General features: G+C 41.1%; 2 protein-coding genes across 7 annotated transcripts in view; both read right to left on the bottom strand.

The window, feature by feature from the left end:
- The window catches only part of SHC4 (SHC adaptor protein 4), an 86,926-nt gene extending 81,163 nt beyond the window's left edge, over positions 1–5,763 (bottom strand). The window contains exon 1 of one of the 4 annotated variants that reach the window (XM_075897211.1): positions 5,603–5,763. The gene's annotated coding sequence lies outside the window, so the exon portion shown is untranslated. Of the gene's footprint in view, positions 1–5,492 lie in introns of all 4 variants that reach the window. The other 3 variants (XM_075897213.1, XM_075897212.1, XM_075897214.1) reach the window with 3 other exon arrangements.
- Positions 5,764–9,371: 3,608 nt separating this feature from the next.
- Positions 9,372–17,608, bottom strand: part of SECISBP2L (SECIS binding protein 2 like) — a 58,889-nt gene continuing 50,652 nt past the window's right edge. For all 3 annotated transcript variants that reach the window (XM_075897206.1, XM_075897204.1, XM_075897207.1), the window contains 2 exons: positions 15,938–16,157; positions 9,372–13,842 (listed from right to left, as the gene is read on the bottom strand). In XM_075897206.1, coding sequence (XP_075753321.1) covers positions 13,169–13,842; positions 15,938–16,157 — 894 coding nt within the window. In that variant the 3' untranslated portion in view covers positions 9,372–13,168. The remainder of the gene's footprint in view (positions 13,843–15,937; positions 16,158–17,608) is intronic.

The following is a 17,608-nucleotide window of genomic DNA, read 5'->3' as shown; positions in this document are numbered from 1 at the left end:
ACTGACATGCATGGTTGACTGTTTTCAACCCCTTTTTCATTTTCAGATCCCTAAACAAGTTTGAATGCAGGTGTGAACCTCTTTGGAAATCTTAGTCAGACCACCACAGGTTGAAAACCACTGAATAAGAACAAATTCTGCTATGAGATACTTACTTTGTAACTAGCAAGCTATTAAAATGTACAACATTAACCTACAGCATGGATGGAGTTTCAGTACAATGGAGTCTGGTACTTACAATGCATGCAATTCTTTTTCAAATCTAATTGTTAACTGGCTTAACCTACAGTGGTTTTACTTCTGCTGCAGCTTACTCAGTATGTATGGCTTCAGGAGAGGGGAAAGCTTCCCTATCCCACACACAATATTCTTTCAACTGTTCCATATATTTTCCTATCATTACAATTCAGTAAAAATAATTGTATAGACATATCTAAACAGCAGGGCTAAAGCTGAAATAAACTATGCAACTTTTGCTATGTCAATTGCATAGCTTAAGTCGAAATAGCTTATTTCAGCTTTTGGCGCTGTCTACACAGCAGGAAGTCTGAATTAGAGCACTCTTCCTCTGACTTCCCTTATTCCTCACGCAACGAGGGTTACAGGAGTTGGAATAAGAAGTCCTCCAGCTTGACTTTATTTCAACATTATGTCGAAATAAGTGCTTGCTGTGTAGACCAATGTTCCCTCTAAGCTGCGTGGCAGGACAGCGTCACAGGCAATTAATCAGCCCTGCCCAATCATAAGCTCAAGGCTTCATGCACCGAGCGGACTGGGTGGGGCTGATTAATCACCTGTGAAGTTTTGAGCTGCACAGCTCAGAAGGAACACTGTTGTAGACATGGACTATGTTATTTTGGAATAACTGATGTTATTTCAAAATAGCTCTGCTGTGTAGACATAGCCTATGTTACGTGTAGGCTAAGTTTTGGATTTCATACAGGCGATAGACTGATCACATCAGCCGAACAAATGACATCCATCAGCAGAGACTGTGGGTGCAATTTTCAAAAGCCCTTGTCTCTTTTGAAGATGGTACTTAGGCACTTTTGACATTCCAACACAAACCAGAAAAATCAGACTTTAGGCCAATATCACTTTTCTTAAAACTAAATATCAGAGAGACTAAGGATATCAAAATGCGGTTATCAGGCTAATCGTATAGTCAATAGAAATTGTATTGACTGTCTGATTAGTCGATAGGACTGCTCTACAAAGCCCGGCACCAGGAGCTGTCTCAAGCCGGGACTGAGCAATCCTGGCTCATGCTGGCTCCAGGAGCCGCCCACATTGCAGCTCTGCTTTTTACATGTAGTAAGAGCCACCGGACTCTTGTACATTTCAAAGGCTGAAGCGGCCTCAGTGGGAACTGGTGTGAGCAGGGAACAGCTTCAGTTCTCACTCACACTGTATCCCCCTATGCCGATGCCCCCCCCCCCCCCACGGAGCTGGTGCTGGGGGAGCTGGGTTTTAAGATGGCTCCCCCCAGCATTGGTTCCTACTCCCCCACCCTTTCTGCCTCCTTCTGATAGAGGCAGAAAGGGAGGGGAAGCGATGAGTCAAGTCACTACTCAACTATACAATAAGCTTATGCTTATCGGATATTCGACTAGTCGCTTACATCCCTAAGATAGACATCATCTTAAGGTAATATATAAAGAAGTGGCACTTCTTCCTCTGGAGTGCTGCATCTAGTTTGATCCCCCTCACTCTAAACCAGTTGAAAATGACACATGCTTTTGCTGTATAAAGATAGTTGAAATGGAGAGATCTGAGAGTAGGCAATAGAGTTGGTTAGAAGTAAAGTGAAATGGTGGTGGCAAGAACTAGGATTATTTTGTGACAGAAGCCAGTTGCTAAAGGTGAAGTGATTTGCAAAGCTGATGATGCTGGTGGAGTATGCACTTGAGGTTTTGGTGAGCTGAGCTGGGCAAAGCTGAAGGTGCGTTTCTGCTCCTGCTCCTTGCTTTGCAACCACTTTTGCTGCCCACCCCACCAAGCACTTCCACTAAGACCAGATGTTTTCTCTTTCATTTTAGAAAAAAGTCTGACAAATAGCACTGAAGGACAGAGCTGAAATGTAGAGCAGCAATGAGATGGAGGGATTCACCAATAGGCTTTAGTTCCATCCAGCACTAGTCAGCAGTTTGAACCTAAAAGTCTAAGGCTATGGCTACATTCAGGGTGTCTAGACTACATGGCTCCGTCGACGGAGCCATGTAAAGTAGTTCACCTGACAATCAATGAAGTGGGGATTTAAATAATGCCTGTTTCATTGAAATAAAAATGGCCACTGTGCTGTGCTGACAATCAGCTGATCCAGCACAGCGTGGATTGGTTGACAAGTGAAGCATAACGAGGCATAACGGAGCGGTTGACAAAGGCTTCCCTCGTCAACCGATCCGCATCTAGACTGCTGCCCTGTGCTGGATCAGCTGATTGTCGACACAGAGCGGCGGCCATTTTTATTTCAATGAAGCGAGGACTATTTAAATCCCTGCTTCATTGACTGTGTCGGGTAAACTACTTTACATGGCTCCGTCGATGGAGCTATATAGTCTAGACACACCCTCAAAGGCTTGCAGCTCCACCATTGCAAGCTCCCTTGTGTAGCTGCTCTAAGCCCAGAGAAGAGAGAGCTCTCCTACTTAATTAATCCACCCCCAATGAGTGGCAGCAACTATGTTGGCTGGAGACGCGCTCCCACCAACATAGCGCTGTGCACCCTGGGGCTAAGATTCCTGTCACTTACTTTGCTCAGAGTGGGGGTTGGTTTATTCACCCTGGAACAACACACGTTATAGTGACCTAAGTGGTACAGTAGATATAGCCTTTGGCTATGCCCATGTCTACACTTAAAAATGCAGTGGATCTGCTGCAAGCACTTCCATGGACACACTACGGCGAGTGAAGGGATTCTCCTATTGCTACAGTTTATCCACTTCCCCAAGAGGCAGTAGTGAGATTGGTGGAAGAATTCTTCTATTGACCCAGCACTGTCACACCCAAGGTTAGGTTGGCATAGCTACCTCTCTCAGGAGCGGGGATTTCACATGTCCCAGAGAGTTGTAGCTACCCTAATGTAAGTTTTCAGTGTAGACCAGTGCTAAAATCTGACAGTTGCTCGCTAGCCAGTGTGCAATGAGTCCGTTCAAAGTGTGTGTGTGTGTGTGTGTGTGTGTGTGTGGGAGGGGGGGAAGTTCACATTAAAAGCCACCTTTAATAGGCACTTGGAGAGAGAGAAGCCAAATCTTGGAGAAGTGTGGAAAATTAGCTACCCATTTACATCCTAGTGGTCCCTCCCAGGCCAAGGTGAGGCCTGTGGGCAAGGCACATTGTGAGTGAAGTTTGCATGGTATATATGCACCTTCTCCAAATATGACCACACTTTTGTCAAATTAAACTCCATTCATAAACACTATGAACATTTTACAAAGGCAAAATGTTCCAAATGCCATGGAGGTAACAGGTATCTCGGGCCTCTTATTTCAGGCCAACAAGAAGCAAGAGAACTATCTGTATACTGGAAGGACATGTAGGGACCCTTAAGTAGAAATATCAACAACACACTAAGAACCACACAGATTTGCAGTTACAGCAACTGAAACAACTTCAGCACATCCTGTGAGTAGGACAGCCAGCCAGGGTATAGCCGCACACAATCTAAGCAGTGAGGGGCCCAAGCAAAGAGATCACATTAAAACCAATCAATGTTGATTGTCAAGTGCTGAATGTAGCACAGGTTTTCTGCACAGCATATGCAGCCTCTACTACCTGGCTAGTAAGTAAAATTAGAGCCTGTCTCAGCCTACCCCTGTACCATGTGGCCATCCACATCCTCTTCATTTTTTAAGTGTACTACAGATTTGGTACACTTACAATTTTCAGCAGCTGTCCACGACATACAACCCAAGCCAACTGGAAGACACATATGACTGAGAACAAATAAGGGCACTACACGTTGGAGTGTTTTTTGCTTTAGCGTTAGTTATTAAAGCTCTGTTACTGGCTAAAAAAAGCAAACTGCAATCCAGGAACAAAGTCAGTGACAAAGTACTAGATCGATTCTGCTAGGAACAGTCAGTTCCACAAGCAGGCAAAGTTTAGCAAGAGCACTCAACCGGGGCCAATTCAAAAGGAAATGGAAAACAATGATTTCCATAAAAACACCACTTACCCCTGAACTGGCATTTATCAGAGGTTATACAGGTAAAGTGCTATTCTTGCTTAGATGTCACCATTCAAAATACACATTATCTCATTTAAAATGCAAGTTTAAGAACACCCAGATACACATACAGACAAATGCCTCAGTGGAAACTAAATTTGCACAGTGTCCAGGCATTTGGGCTGGCAATGGTTTCTATCAAGTGCTGGATAATTTACTCCCAGTGCAAAGAACTTAGTCAAAGGATCATCCTGTGCCCCTGAGGGTCAGCATGTTTGCTATCTTAGCCCTGGGCTTGGTTTAATGCATTGTCGATACTTAAGAGATCAGAAAAATTGCTGTAATGGTAAGAACATTTTGGAAACAGGTGTTTCACTCCTGTCGAACCATTCCCACGCACACATCCCTCCACAGTTTTGTGTGGCACAAGAGAATTCTTTACAGCTGCCATCTGGAGCAGCTTTTGCTTTACCGCCCCCCCCCCAAGCAGCAACATACCATCTATTTAAAAAAAACTTATCAGGCAAGATTTTCAAAGGCACGAAGGATAGGTAGGTTCCCAACTCCCATTGAAAGTCAATGGATGTTGAGAGCATAAGTGTATTTTTGTGTATCCTTGGGGAAAAAAAAAACAACTAATCACACAGTGATAAAATACTCTCCCCCCCTCCCTTTTTCTTGTTTATACCTTTAAATTCGTTTTTTAAAATGTGCGTTTTAAAGTCTTTTCTTGTAGTTTGTCTGAAAGGTGCCATCCAAAGACAGAGCTCTTATACTGAAAATATTTCTTTCAAGACACAAAAGTAGCACAGCAGTACCATGCAGTTAAAAGATCAAACACCTAGCCACAGCCAAGCTCGCTGCTGCATAAATGACAGCAAGAAACAAATAGCCAAGTATACCGGATGAGAGGAGGAAGCATTATAGAAAAATTAAAGCAATTGTGCCACACAGCTAATATACTTTTATAACCATAAAATATGACAGCTATGCCTGCAGGAAGTCTCCAAGGGAACCTAAAGACAAACAGCACTTTTGTAAACATAACTGCAGGAAGTGCAGCTTACTCCATTTCCTCTGTTTGTCCTTGTTGTGAGCAAGTCTGGTTTCAGTGTTCCATGATTACTAGACTCCTCTTTGCTCATTAAAGTACTATCCTTGGGAACTAACCTCGTTACAGATAGCTGGATATTTTAAATAAGGTCCAGATGGGCACCCACACACATCCGCCTTTCAAAGAGACCGTGTAGCAATGACTTCTGCACTGACAGAAGGTACTGTATCAAGTAGCTGTCAAAGGAAAAGGTTAAACATAGCACTTAACTGTTTTGTCCAAATTGTATAGCCATGCGTTCCAACTTGGAAAGCTCCCTCCTGCATTTCATAGTTAATGTCTCAACAAGCTAAGAAAATAAACCAGTAGGAACAAGTTACCTGTTCTGTCTCTTTCTTCTGAGGAAGTTGAGTGCGTACACACACACACACACACACACACACACACACAGGAGGTACCAGAATTATACCAAGCGTTCTAATTTGCTTATGCAGTGGTTGAAAAAAATCTGAAAGAAAATCTAATGGCGAGCCCCTCTTGCATAGCTATAGAGTGATTTGAATCAGTGAACTCTTCACCACATATTCTGACATGCCAGTTCAGAAATTCTTTTGCCAAATCCTCAATTTTGTTAATCCAATTTTGTTAATCCAATGATGCTTAAGATACTCAGAACAGTTTGGAAAAAGTCTTTTACAAAGGGCTGCAACTTGCAGCTGTTCAAAGGGTTTTATCTGAAACTGAGGCAGTACTATCCAACTGAGAATCGCTTTGCTCTTAAAATTGGCTAGTGAATTATGTTAGTTTTTTTATGAAGTATTTACGGGTATTCAACCCTTGCCCAGAATCAATGCCTAAGCACCAACTCCTTCCCCACAAACACAAACAATACCTCCATAGTTACCCACCGTCATGTTAAAAGCCAAAGCTACATTACTGCAACATTATAAAAGGAGAATATAAACAAAGAAATTCAGGTTCTCATAATTCTGCCACTTTGAACACAGTAATACACAATGTTGGATGCAAGGAGGGATGTGAAAGATTAACCAAGGATCATGCTTAACGAGTGATGCTTACCGGTTCTGGTTAACTGGTGGGGGCTGCTCCAGCCCAGTGGTGCCCGATGTGGGTAGCGGCACTCCAGTCTGGCTGGAGCAACCCGTCTGCAGTGCAGGGGGTCACAGGCAGGTGCTGCTTTGTTTGGGCTGGGCCTATGGCAGGGGGGCTGCTCCATGACCCCCTGCCTGCTCCCCCTTTAGTCAGTCAACCTCTTAAGCATTGTGTTTAACCGGTTAACCAATTAAATGGGATTTTACATCTCTAGATGCAAGTGTACTATTTAAATACTTTTATATGTAGACAGACAAAAATATGGGAGACTTTTTAATATGGGAATAACTAGTTTCCTGAGTTCTGAATATGAAGTACCTCACCTGTAAACAGTGCATTATATACTGTTCTACATTCCCTATACTTAAAACAAGAGAGCCCTCGCATGTATATATTGCATGTGTGCAATCAAGTAATATGTATTTTATTATTCATGAATATTGACTACAATTTATTCTAGTTTCTTGTTATGTGAGCCCTTAAGAGCAGTGGTGGGTCAGTGCTTTGAGTTACTCTTCAAAGTACTGGGATACTTGTAGTAGATGCTCCAGAGTGAATATTCAAATATCTAATTAAACAGGTTTTTTTTTTTTTTTTAATGGCCATTGCAAATATCCCACTTTGCAATCCCAGAATGGAGTATCAATCTAAATCAATGCTAAAAGAAAGTCGTGTTCTGGTAATTTTTATTATTTTCAGAAATTTCTCAAAAATCTTATTCTCGCTGAGGACTCAACCCATAGGAAGTTTGGAATTTAATTTGTAACATTTAGGGACTTTCCAAAATTCCCCTTTTGGTTTGAGAATATATATTGAGAAATTTCAAAACAGTTTTTGCAGAAAGTTACAGAATATCAAAATTAGGGTTTATAATGGTAGTTTTCAGAAGCTATGAAAAAAAAACACAAAAGCAAAACTTACCATATGAATTTGACTTTATATGTAGAAAATCATTACGTTAATGTTTTACTTTCAATCTCATAGCACATGGGACTGGTAACACCAGTTAATGGTGCAGTACTAATAGTTGAGGTGAAGTAAGCAGTTGTGATGAGTCACTGGAAAGTTAAGAGATCCCCACATTCAAGCTGCACAAATTTTCAAAGGGGTATTTAGCACAGTAGCTTCAGTAATGCAGATGTAATAGCTGCACAGAAGTTACCACGTGTCACCACAGTATGGTACAAAGGTGACAATGTTGGACATGACGACACGATCTGCTGCCTTTTTGTTCTTTCACTCCTATGAAGGATGTGAATTTATCTTGGATTTAGCATACCCAGTTTTATTTCGGTTCCAAGATGGTGACATTTATTAGGTACATTGTTGGAGTTTTAGAACAGCAGTACATTTTGCATACTACACATTATACCTATATTTTGTCTTCAAGCCCTGGTGAAAACGCTGAGACATGAACAAGTTAATGGGAAGGGGAAAATGTTAATGGGTATCAGTCTCAGCTCTTAAATGTTTGCTTTGTTTGCCTGGGTTGCACTCACTAAAGATTGTATGCATTCAAGGCCAAATTCACTTCACCCTGAAAATATGTAGTTTAGATTTAGAAGATTGAAGTGCGATTTAAGCCAAGATTTCCTTGTCTTCAACAAGGAAATTCCCCAGCACAGTTGTAGCTGTATTAAACCGGTATGGCTCTGCTGGTAAGTTTCCCCATGAAGACAAGCCCCGATTCTTTTTTCAACTTTGAAAGGTCCATGAGTATTACACTTATACAGAGAACCTACGCAAAGGACTTAAGAGTTTTCACTTATGTTTCCTTTTCAAATTTTAAGTGATCAGAATATATGTCTCCCATGATACAAAAATCTTTAAATGGTTTGTTTTACCTTGAAGTATTTCAGGGAAGGTAACCAAAGAGAATCAACCAAGTGACTTGTCTCAGTGATGTACTTTTCACTTGGGAACATTGTCTAGCTCAGGATCCAGCCCACGGACACTGTAGGGAGCTGCAGGCAGGCTCACCACTTGCCTCGCCCCACCTGCATGCCCCTCAGAAATGTGGTTGCAAGGTGTTTTTTCTTTAAAAAGCTGTGAGTCTGGAGGGAAGGGGGGAAAGCTTTAAGAGCTACTCCCACCCCCAGCACAATGGGAGCTGCCTGTTTCAATGACAGGTAGCCATGATGCACAAGGGGCTCCAGACAGCACGTGGCTGCAGCCTGTGCAGGGGTGGAGCAGGCAGTAGTGTTCCCACTAAGCTATGTGGCAGCACAGCTTCACAGGTGATTAATCACCCTCACCCATTCAGAGGCTCAGGGCTCCATGCATGGAGCTGACAGACTGGACAGGGCTGATTAATCACCTGTGAAGTTGTGCTGCCATGCAGCTTAGAGGGAACACTGGCTGGCAGGGAGGCTGATTCATGAACAAGCTTGCTGGCTGGCAAGTCTCCTGGCCAGACTCTGCCTCTAAAACCCTAGCTCCTCTCTTCCCCAACCCTTTGCCCCCCACTCCTGCTCCTTACCTTCATATACCCAAATCCTTTGCCTCCCACCTCCTGCACCCATATCCCCTCCCAGATCTGGCACACCAATCCTCTGCCCCAGATCACAATCCAAATCCCTGTACCTTTCCTCCTCTATCCCAATTCCCCACCCTATGTCACAATCCAACCCCCTGCACCTTGGTCCAGTGCCCAAGGTCACAACTGCCTCCTTCACCCAACTCCCTCCCTTAACCCAAGATCCCTTCTGCATCCAACCTCCATCCCAGACCCCGCACTTCCTCCCTTAATATCCTGGAAGAGTGAGGCCCACAATTATTGGAATGGCTCCCCATCAAAAGTTATTCCCCAACCTGATCTACCCGGTACATTGTTTACTCCCCAGGAGGCAGAGTGTAGAGATGCTGTGCATACTACCATCTGGTACATAAGCTACAGAAAAACACTGGTACCTCCCAGGGAAAGCAGCAACACTTAAATCAAAACAAAAGTACCAGGGTAGCATATGGTGCTGGTGAAGTTTTGGAACAGACATGAAGAAAATACATTGCAACTGGTAAATGAATATATCACTGTAGTAAGAGATTTCTACAATCACGTTTATTAATTATGGAAGAATCCCCACTAGTATTTACATAGTGCAAAAAAAGCTGTTATTACTCCAAAAAGTATGATAGATAGAACAATTATCCTTCATACAGCAGAAAGGAAAACAAAACCCTTCATCTTTTATTTCATAATAATTTTTACTATTTAACCCAAGTGATGCTACAAATGTTAAGACATTAAAGATTAACAGTTTACCTTATTAGAATCTATTTAAAAATATATGAACATTTAGAAGGTGGGCTGTGCCAACTGTGTTGTTACTTTCAGTGTTCTCTCTCTAAATTTCAAGTTAGACATTCTTACATTTCATTGTGTGTGGTGGGGATGGGTAAAAACCCATGTAAGCTGCATCTATGGCTTTCTTCTGCTGGTTTTTGTTTTTGTAAACAGATCTTCACATTGAATTTTAAATGATTAAATATAATCAACATTTAAATCAACTGGATATTTTGATGAGTTGGCACAACTTCACAGAGAATACTTAATGACAGTTTTAGTAAACAGCCGCTCTTCAAACAATACAAGTTTTTGCATTCAAATTTAAATGTTATTAAAATTTAAACTTCATATTAAAGAATTGGATTGAATCATGTGAAAATCCTCACCCACATAAGCATTAGACATTTCCCACCTTTATGTTAAGAAATCATACAAGTGCATTATTGAACATTTCCTGTAGTTTTTAAATTTTAAAAATATGGGACAAATCCTGCAGACAGCAGACATTGTGTGGTTCCAATCCTGCAAATACTTGTATAGGTGTTAAATTGAAGCATACCAATAGGCCCACTGAGATCAATGGAACTACTCATACTCCTAATATCAAGTATGCATGCAAGTATTTGCAAGCCCAGGGCCTTCATCCTTACTAGGACTAAAATATAATTATTTGGTCTGATGAAGGACTATGTTCTGCAGATGTTTTCTCCTAAGTTTATTTTTACACAAATACTAGAAGTGTTATATAAAATAATTTCTATGCATCGTCACCTCTATCAATTCATTGTAAAGATGCCCTACTACCTGTTTGGCTAGATGTATGCAATCTAAATAACCCAATGAAGACTTTGAAAGAAAAATCCTGGATCTTTGTTTTCTGAATAATCTTCACAACAACAAAAATGGTATTCCTATAACTAAAGAAACATCTGTTTTTTTTCTTTTTTGGAGTGTAACAACCTGTATAATAAATTGTATATTTTTTATAGTGAAATAGAAATCCAGCTATTTTAAAAAATTAATCACGACACTGTAAATAACCTATCAGAAAGTTTATGCTTTATTTCTGTTGCTGATAGAAACAAGATTACCAAAAGATCAAAATTATACCTCTTAAGTGCTTTACATTGCAAGGAACTTCCCTAATTTTAGATGCAAATGGGCCTCTTCCCAGACACACAGTCATTCCATTATCAATTACATTTCATTCTCTTCTTATCAAAAGGAAACATTCTAAATGGATGGTTTCCTTTACTCTGTTTTGGTTTGCCTTGCTAGAGGTGATCATTTACATTTTCAGAGGTTCTCCTTGTTTGCTGGCAAATAGAGAGGTATTAGATGAGCTGTATTATCTTTAATAAACTCACAATATACATATGAAATCTGTTGCAAAATTACAATTAAACAGTGAGTTGAAGATTACAAGTAGATGTCCTGTTTGATATAAATATAAAATTCTGAATTGACTGTCCAAGATCAGAAAAGACAAAACACAAACCTTGATAATATTACTACCTCTAGATCAAGAGTTATTTGAATCACTGCCATGGAGTAAGCAAAAAGAAATTTACCAATTATTTTTTTGTAATTCCATTTTTGGAAAATACGAGTCAATTTCAATCCTTAGTGTGCACACATGATCTTAGTTGTTGATGGAAGCTGTGCTTGCATATACAAGGGTAAATGTTGATACTCTGTCAGCAGCTCAAACCCCTATCATTTCCTAAATCAACTAAACCTTTCAAAATGTATGCACAGTAGGATCTGCAGTATGAACAATTGGGGTTAATGCTCTAGAGGAATCTTTCTTTACTCTTTTGTATTCCTATAAAATGTCTCTTGCTAATATCTAGGAAGATTATGTCAAGGAACAAAGAACACAACCAGACAGCCAGCAGCTCTCTCCAACACTGTCCCGCACAGCATCTACTATGTCTATAGATACCGAAATGTTATTTACATAATACTCAAACACTTTGTTTCTGCTACGCTTACCATCTGAGAGACTAAATAATTCCTAAACCTGGAGTCTGATTTTCCCAGTGCAATATAAAATGCTGACATTACAAATACTAAAAAAGTGCTGGTCCCAAGTTGTTAATTAAACTAAGTGTGCAACTAAAATGTCCATTTATTTGGGCTACTGAAAGTTATTTTTAAATGGAAGTGGTCTAGAATATAATATAGAATTAAAACAAATCTATGGTTGCCATAAAAAAATTCTTCAGCTACTCTTTTAATCAAGTCCTTGGTGTGGACGGCTTCAGTACATTTATTGCCAGTGCTGGACAAAAATAAACAATTCAGACTACTGGTGTGCAAGGATTAAATATGTACTCCATTCCCATCGGAAATAAATTAATCACCAGATAATGGATTTAATTTAAATACTAGGAACAAACACCGATAATTCTATGGCAGCTTATTCATTTCTGGTTGGGTTTTTTTGGAACCACTGACCACCCTCAGTACTCCAAGGCACTTTCTTGTCTTCCCAGAACTACTGCTTTATTACTCTGGAGGTCAACTACTAGGCTGCTACTAATGAGGAACAAGAGTTCACATTCTCAATGAGAATTAATCCGAAAATTGATCCTGAACTCAACATAAAAATGGCCAGAATCAAAGCATGTGAGTGAACACATCAATACACTTAGCTATTGTATCAGTCACACTTGTTAAATACTCTGCTCTCTTTTGCCTGTTTTATTTAATGTAAATAAAATTATGCACATCAGCATTCCTGAGGTAAGTGAAAGAATAAGGAAGCAGTCAGTTACTAAGAACAACATGAATGGTGGTCCTGGTTAATGGTTCCCATAACGTGACTCTGCAAACAGTGACACTTTCTTTTTTAAAGTATTTATTTTGCTATTGTGGTTTTGTGTTGAAGTTTGTTACAATATGCTAAACTATCTCTTTACAGTCAGCAGCTTTTGCAATGTACCCTCACAGACTTAACTAAAAAGCTGCGTCTGCATTAGCATAAGAATCATGCATATATTTCCTAATAACCTCCTCTTCCTTTTGACCACAAGAAAAAGGTTTTGTGGATTTTTCTAGCTTCTCTTTATGGAGAAGTCAATTGTTACTTTTTAATTCCTGGGATAATTAGAAAATTGTGGCCAATCAGGTTAAAATGATTGGCGGTAACAACAATGCAAAATGTTGGTAACTGTTGCAAGTCTTAAAACATAGATTAGCTTATGTATTGAAAAGTGTGTCAAATTTAAGAAGATTTTTGCTTACAATTGGTCATTTATAAATAGTTTCTATGTTTACAAAAGAAGTGAATATCTATTATTGACAAGTTTTACACAGATGGTTTCAATTCTGGTAAATATACAGATACTGATTAAAAGCTAAACTATAGGTTTTAATGAAACAACTAAGACAGCTACAAATATCAGTTGTGAATTAAATACATATATTAAATGTTTAACAGTGCAAAATGTTGAGATGAAGCATACAAAGTAATGGCTGCAACCCTTACAACAGTTAGTTATAATTTTAGAATTATAAAGAGTTCCTGAGTTTGTGCTTATTTTTACAACATGTAATTGGAATCTGTGTGTTCTTTATTTAGAGAATTGCTGATGACGGGTTTATGTTGTGCATTACTTGCGTGCTTATCAGCTGTCCATTCCTCACTATCAATTACTGGATCTACCTGCTCAGAAGTTTCTCTCTCTTCCTCTTCGCTTTGTTCGGCATTGTCTTCCTCTGCTCCACTAAGGGTCTTCCCAAGTTGAAGGGTTTCCATAGTTCTTTGGGTCTCTGAGACCCAAGATTCAATTCTACTATTCAGTTGAACTTCTACTGATATAGGTTCGTGGGTGTAATCCTCATCATCTTCGTCGTCCTCCTCTTCTTCCTCTTCGAGCATTCCTGGTACAAGAGTACTCGTGGTACTGGTCATGGAGGAATTCAAAATATCACGACAGCTACCATCCAAAGATCCTGTTTCTGTACTCTGCTGTGATGCCCACTCCAGATTGTCATCTGGTTTCACCTCCTCTTTGTCACCTGGCAAGGATTTTCCATGACTTGCAGTTGAGGTAGTTCCGGTTGTAGCTGTAAGTGGCTGTTTATTAACAGTTACTTTTTCAATCTGAACACTGCTAGATTTTTCTGGTGCAACGGTCTTAAATGAGGACTCTCTCTCATTTTCAGAGGTTTCTAACCCATCAGATGTTTCCACCATACTTCTCCAGTTTGTTTCTGCAAATTAATTAAAGATGCCACAAGCTCATCATAAAACTGACAGCTTTAGAGAGTATTTAAAACATTTACACAATTAAAAAATCCTAAACATTTGTTCAAGAAAAAAGCATAAAAGGGAGACACGTGAACATGATCACACAGTGAAAAAACAGTTTGAAAATTCAAGAACAGAAAAAGCTGTGGAGTAAACTGTTTCATGTTTAATGAGATTCTCAAATTTTGTTCTGCAATCAAAAAGGTGTTGATGTGCTTGCCTGAGCACCACACTCAGTCAGAAATGGCATAGCTGATTGCGTGGGGTGACAGAGAGGCTAAAAGACTTGCTGAGCCTCTGCACAATATGTGTGTGTGGGGGGGGAGGGGAACAGCTCAGCTCCATGATCCTGGAAGGGGCGGCACCTCAGGCAGAAGAGGCAAGGCGGGGGCAGCCAGCCCTCAGTGCAGCCCTGAGCGCACTGCACTAGCCCCCACACAGCGATTTAAAGTGCCTGGGGTTCTGGCTGTTGTTGCTCGTATGGTAGCTGGGGTAGTTGGGAGTCCAGGGCCCTTTTGCATCAGCAGGTCCCAAGGCAACTGCTCCATTCCCCCGCCCCACGCCCTGTCAGCAGGCCTGCGGGTGAGCCCATGTATCAGGCTTTACTGTCAGAGCTGCAATACCATGGCAATTTGCTAAAATGGTATTAATAATCATCCCATTGGTAGGTGTTAATAAAAAATTCTGAACATTAAAAAAGCAGCAGGTAGACTGTAAAATAAACACTCTAAAAATAAATCAGCAATGCTATTAACAACTTGATCTAAGTTAGATAGGTATGTAAGAGTGTAACTAGTTAACTGATAAGCTGATGGTTATCGGTTCCTGTTAACGGTTAAACTCTGCTAGGATCCTGAGATGCCCGCACCATGGGGTTCTAGCTGCTGCACAGGTCATGGGACTGGGAGCTCACTGGTGGCAGAGCCTGTGGTACAGGGCTAGCAGCCAGGACCTGTCCATCACCCTTCACTCCCAACTTTATATCTTCAGGTAAAATGTTTAACTGTGTAACCCAGGCATGTCCAAAGTCCAGCCCGCGGGCCAATTGCGGCCCGTGTTCCGATTTAATACGGCCCCCGCTTCCTCTCCTGGCTCCCCGGCACTCTTTTGAACTGGCGCGCCCAGCACGCCGCTTCCGGCCGCGCCGCTGCCGCCGCCCATGACCTCTGCGGTCCTAGAGCCTGCCCTGTAGGGCACATCCGCAGCCCCGCTCCCCCGCTCGGCTGCGGGTTCGCCCTGCCCCCCGGGCCGCCGTGAGGCCGGCGTGCCCTGCGCTCTCCGCCCGCCTCCGACCCTGCGGGCCCTCCGCCTTGGGGCTGAGAGTGCGGGGACGGCCCTCACGCATGTTCACTTCTTCAAATCTGGCCCTCTTTGAAAAAAGTTTGGACACGCCTGGTGTAACCTATAGTAACCATGAAACCAATTAAAATGCTATTTTTGTACATTTTTCACATCCTTAGTTTACACAAGCATTTTATTCTCAGCTGATACTGCCTCAGCTGTTATGTTGTGTGTGCTTATGAGTGGACACAAATGGATCTTGTAGGTTGTTCAGACCATGACAACTCTTCAAAACCCTTTCCTGGCTTCCCCTCAACATCAAATTTAAGCTAATTGCTCTAGTCTTCAAAGACCTGAATCCCATCTCTTCATTTCCCCTTCATTCAGCCCAAGATACACAACCCCCTGTTTATATTTCACTTTGGCCTTCATGTACCAACTCACTACCACGGAGAATCCCTCTGCAAATTAAGTGATCGCCCTTTCACTGAGCGTAGGGTTACTTTGTCTCAACATAAATTACTCGGAACACAGATGAGAATTAGGGCCACTGCCATTATTTTTATGTGATCTGTTCTAGAACTTCCCCAGAATACTATTCAGTTTCCCCTCAAAATACTGTTGGATTAGATTCCCCAATTTTGGATCACCTTCTCTAAAGCGGAGAATATATTCTAGATTGGGAAGTATTGTGAATATTTTTCTGCCTATAGTTTAATATTTATAGCTATTTCCACTTTATAGTTATGTAATATACATATAAATGTTAATACTTACCATATTCTTTCTCGTTCACTTCAGATATGGGCTCTGAAATAACACTACAGAATGAAATAGCACTTGCCGCCGAGGGATTACGAGAATGACCCATGTGATGGGGTGCCTTCTTAACATTCTTTAAGGCCTCTTCTGCCTGTTCCTGCTCCATTGATGCAACCATATCTCTGTATGCCTTTCTAGCCTCTTCAGTCAGCGAGACCAACTTATTGAACAGGCTCTAAAGATGAAGACATTTTCATATTTGTCGTCTCTTTATAAACATTTTCACTTGACATATTCTCCCCTTTATCAACAGGTACTGTACACGTAAGTCTAAAGCCTGCCTAGTCAAAAAGAGTGTGCCTTTATTTTGGCTAATAATCAGTTATGCCCTAGGTTTCGTTTTAAGGATGCCTCTGCATTTACATAGCTCAAGTTTTTTGCTGGAGTTGTTTTGGATGAATAATGGATAGAAAGGAAAGAGCACTGCCTTCCTGCATTGTTCGCAGACTCACAGGAAGAGCCTCAGCCTGAAATCCCCAATAATAAAATACGGAGTTGCATAATTTTCTTTTAACAACACCTCCCTACCCCCCCACCCGATTTGGTCATAGTAAGCCTCTTTGGTCTCACTACCAGTCTATGCTTTTCAGTGGCACGGATCTAATTAGATTGTAAAAAGTCATTAAAAAAATGTAACCGTATAACTGCTAAAAATCCAATAAGCTTTATACTGCAGTGCCCACCACAAAGCCTCCCCAGGAGCAGGGCCAGCAGCTTCTTCCAGCCGTGCTTTCAGGGTAAAGTTATACTGCAGAGCTGGGCTACCGGTCCTGCTCCCAGGGAGGCTTCGCTGTAGACTCTGCAGCTGGCTCCCGGGGAACCAGTGAGTAATCTGGGACTGGAGGGACAGGCGGGCCTGCCAAGGACAAAGGCTGCCCCAACTGCAGTGGGTCCTGCAGGGCTGGAGCAGACTCCTGCCTGAGGTGGGGAGCTGCTCCAGTCCCTACTGGTTAACCATTTACATCCCTAGATCTAATCAGTTTTTATTTTGTGCAATGATCAATAGATTTGAGCCTAGCATATTATGGAACATTTAGATGTGTATTATCTCCAGTAACAAGCCAATAACCCTTTTCAGTGGGATGTCACAACATCTTGCAACCCAGGCTTAGTAAAACCTCTGATTAGAATAGTAGTCTTACTTTTGCACCGAAGAAACCATTTGGAGCCAGTACCGTGAATATTTAATGAAGTTTTCCATTACTGGCCCACATTTGATATCGAACCTCTTTCCAAATATATGTTAGAACAAAAGACGAATGACTATTTAAGTACTTAATGGGTGCTTCCTTCCTTAGCAGGTAATAAAGGATGTAACATGATCTAAAATTCAATATTAGTCTGTGGCTAGCTGTTTTAGCACACTCATTGCTGGTAATTTTGTTTTCACCACTATTTGTTTTGTTAAAAAATTTACATCTTGAGGAAAAAAATATTGTTCATTGCTTAACTATAAAGTGGTTTACATTACAGTACATGCTACAATATCTGAAACAAGCTCAATAACCAAAAATAATTACCATAAATTAGCGTATGACCCACACATGTGTATTACCTTCACATGTGCATAACCCGCTGTTTAGACTGCAGGAGATGAACCGCGGGTACTGTTAATGAACGATAACG

Source organism: Pelodiscus sinensis, chromosome 14, assembly GCF_049634645.1.
Source record: "Pelodiscus sinensis isolate JC-2024 chromosome 14, ASM4963464v1, whole genome shotgun sequence".
NCBI lineage: Eukaryota > Metazoa > Chordata > Testudines > Trionychidae > Pelodiscus > Pelodiscus sinensis.
Note: the sequence above shows the minus strand (reverse complement) of the source record. Positions and strands in the feature narration are given on the sequence as shown.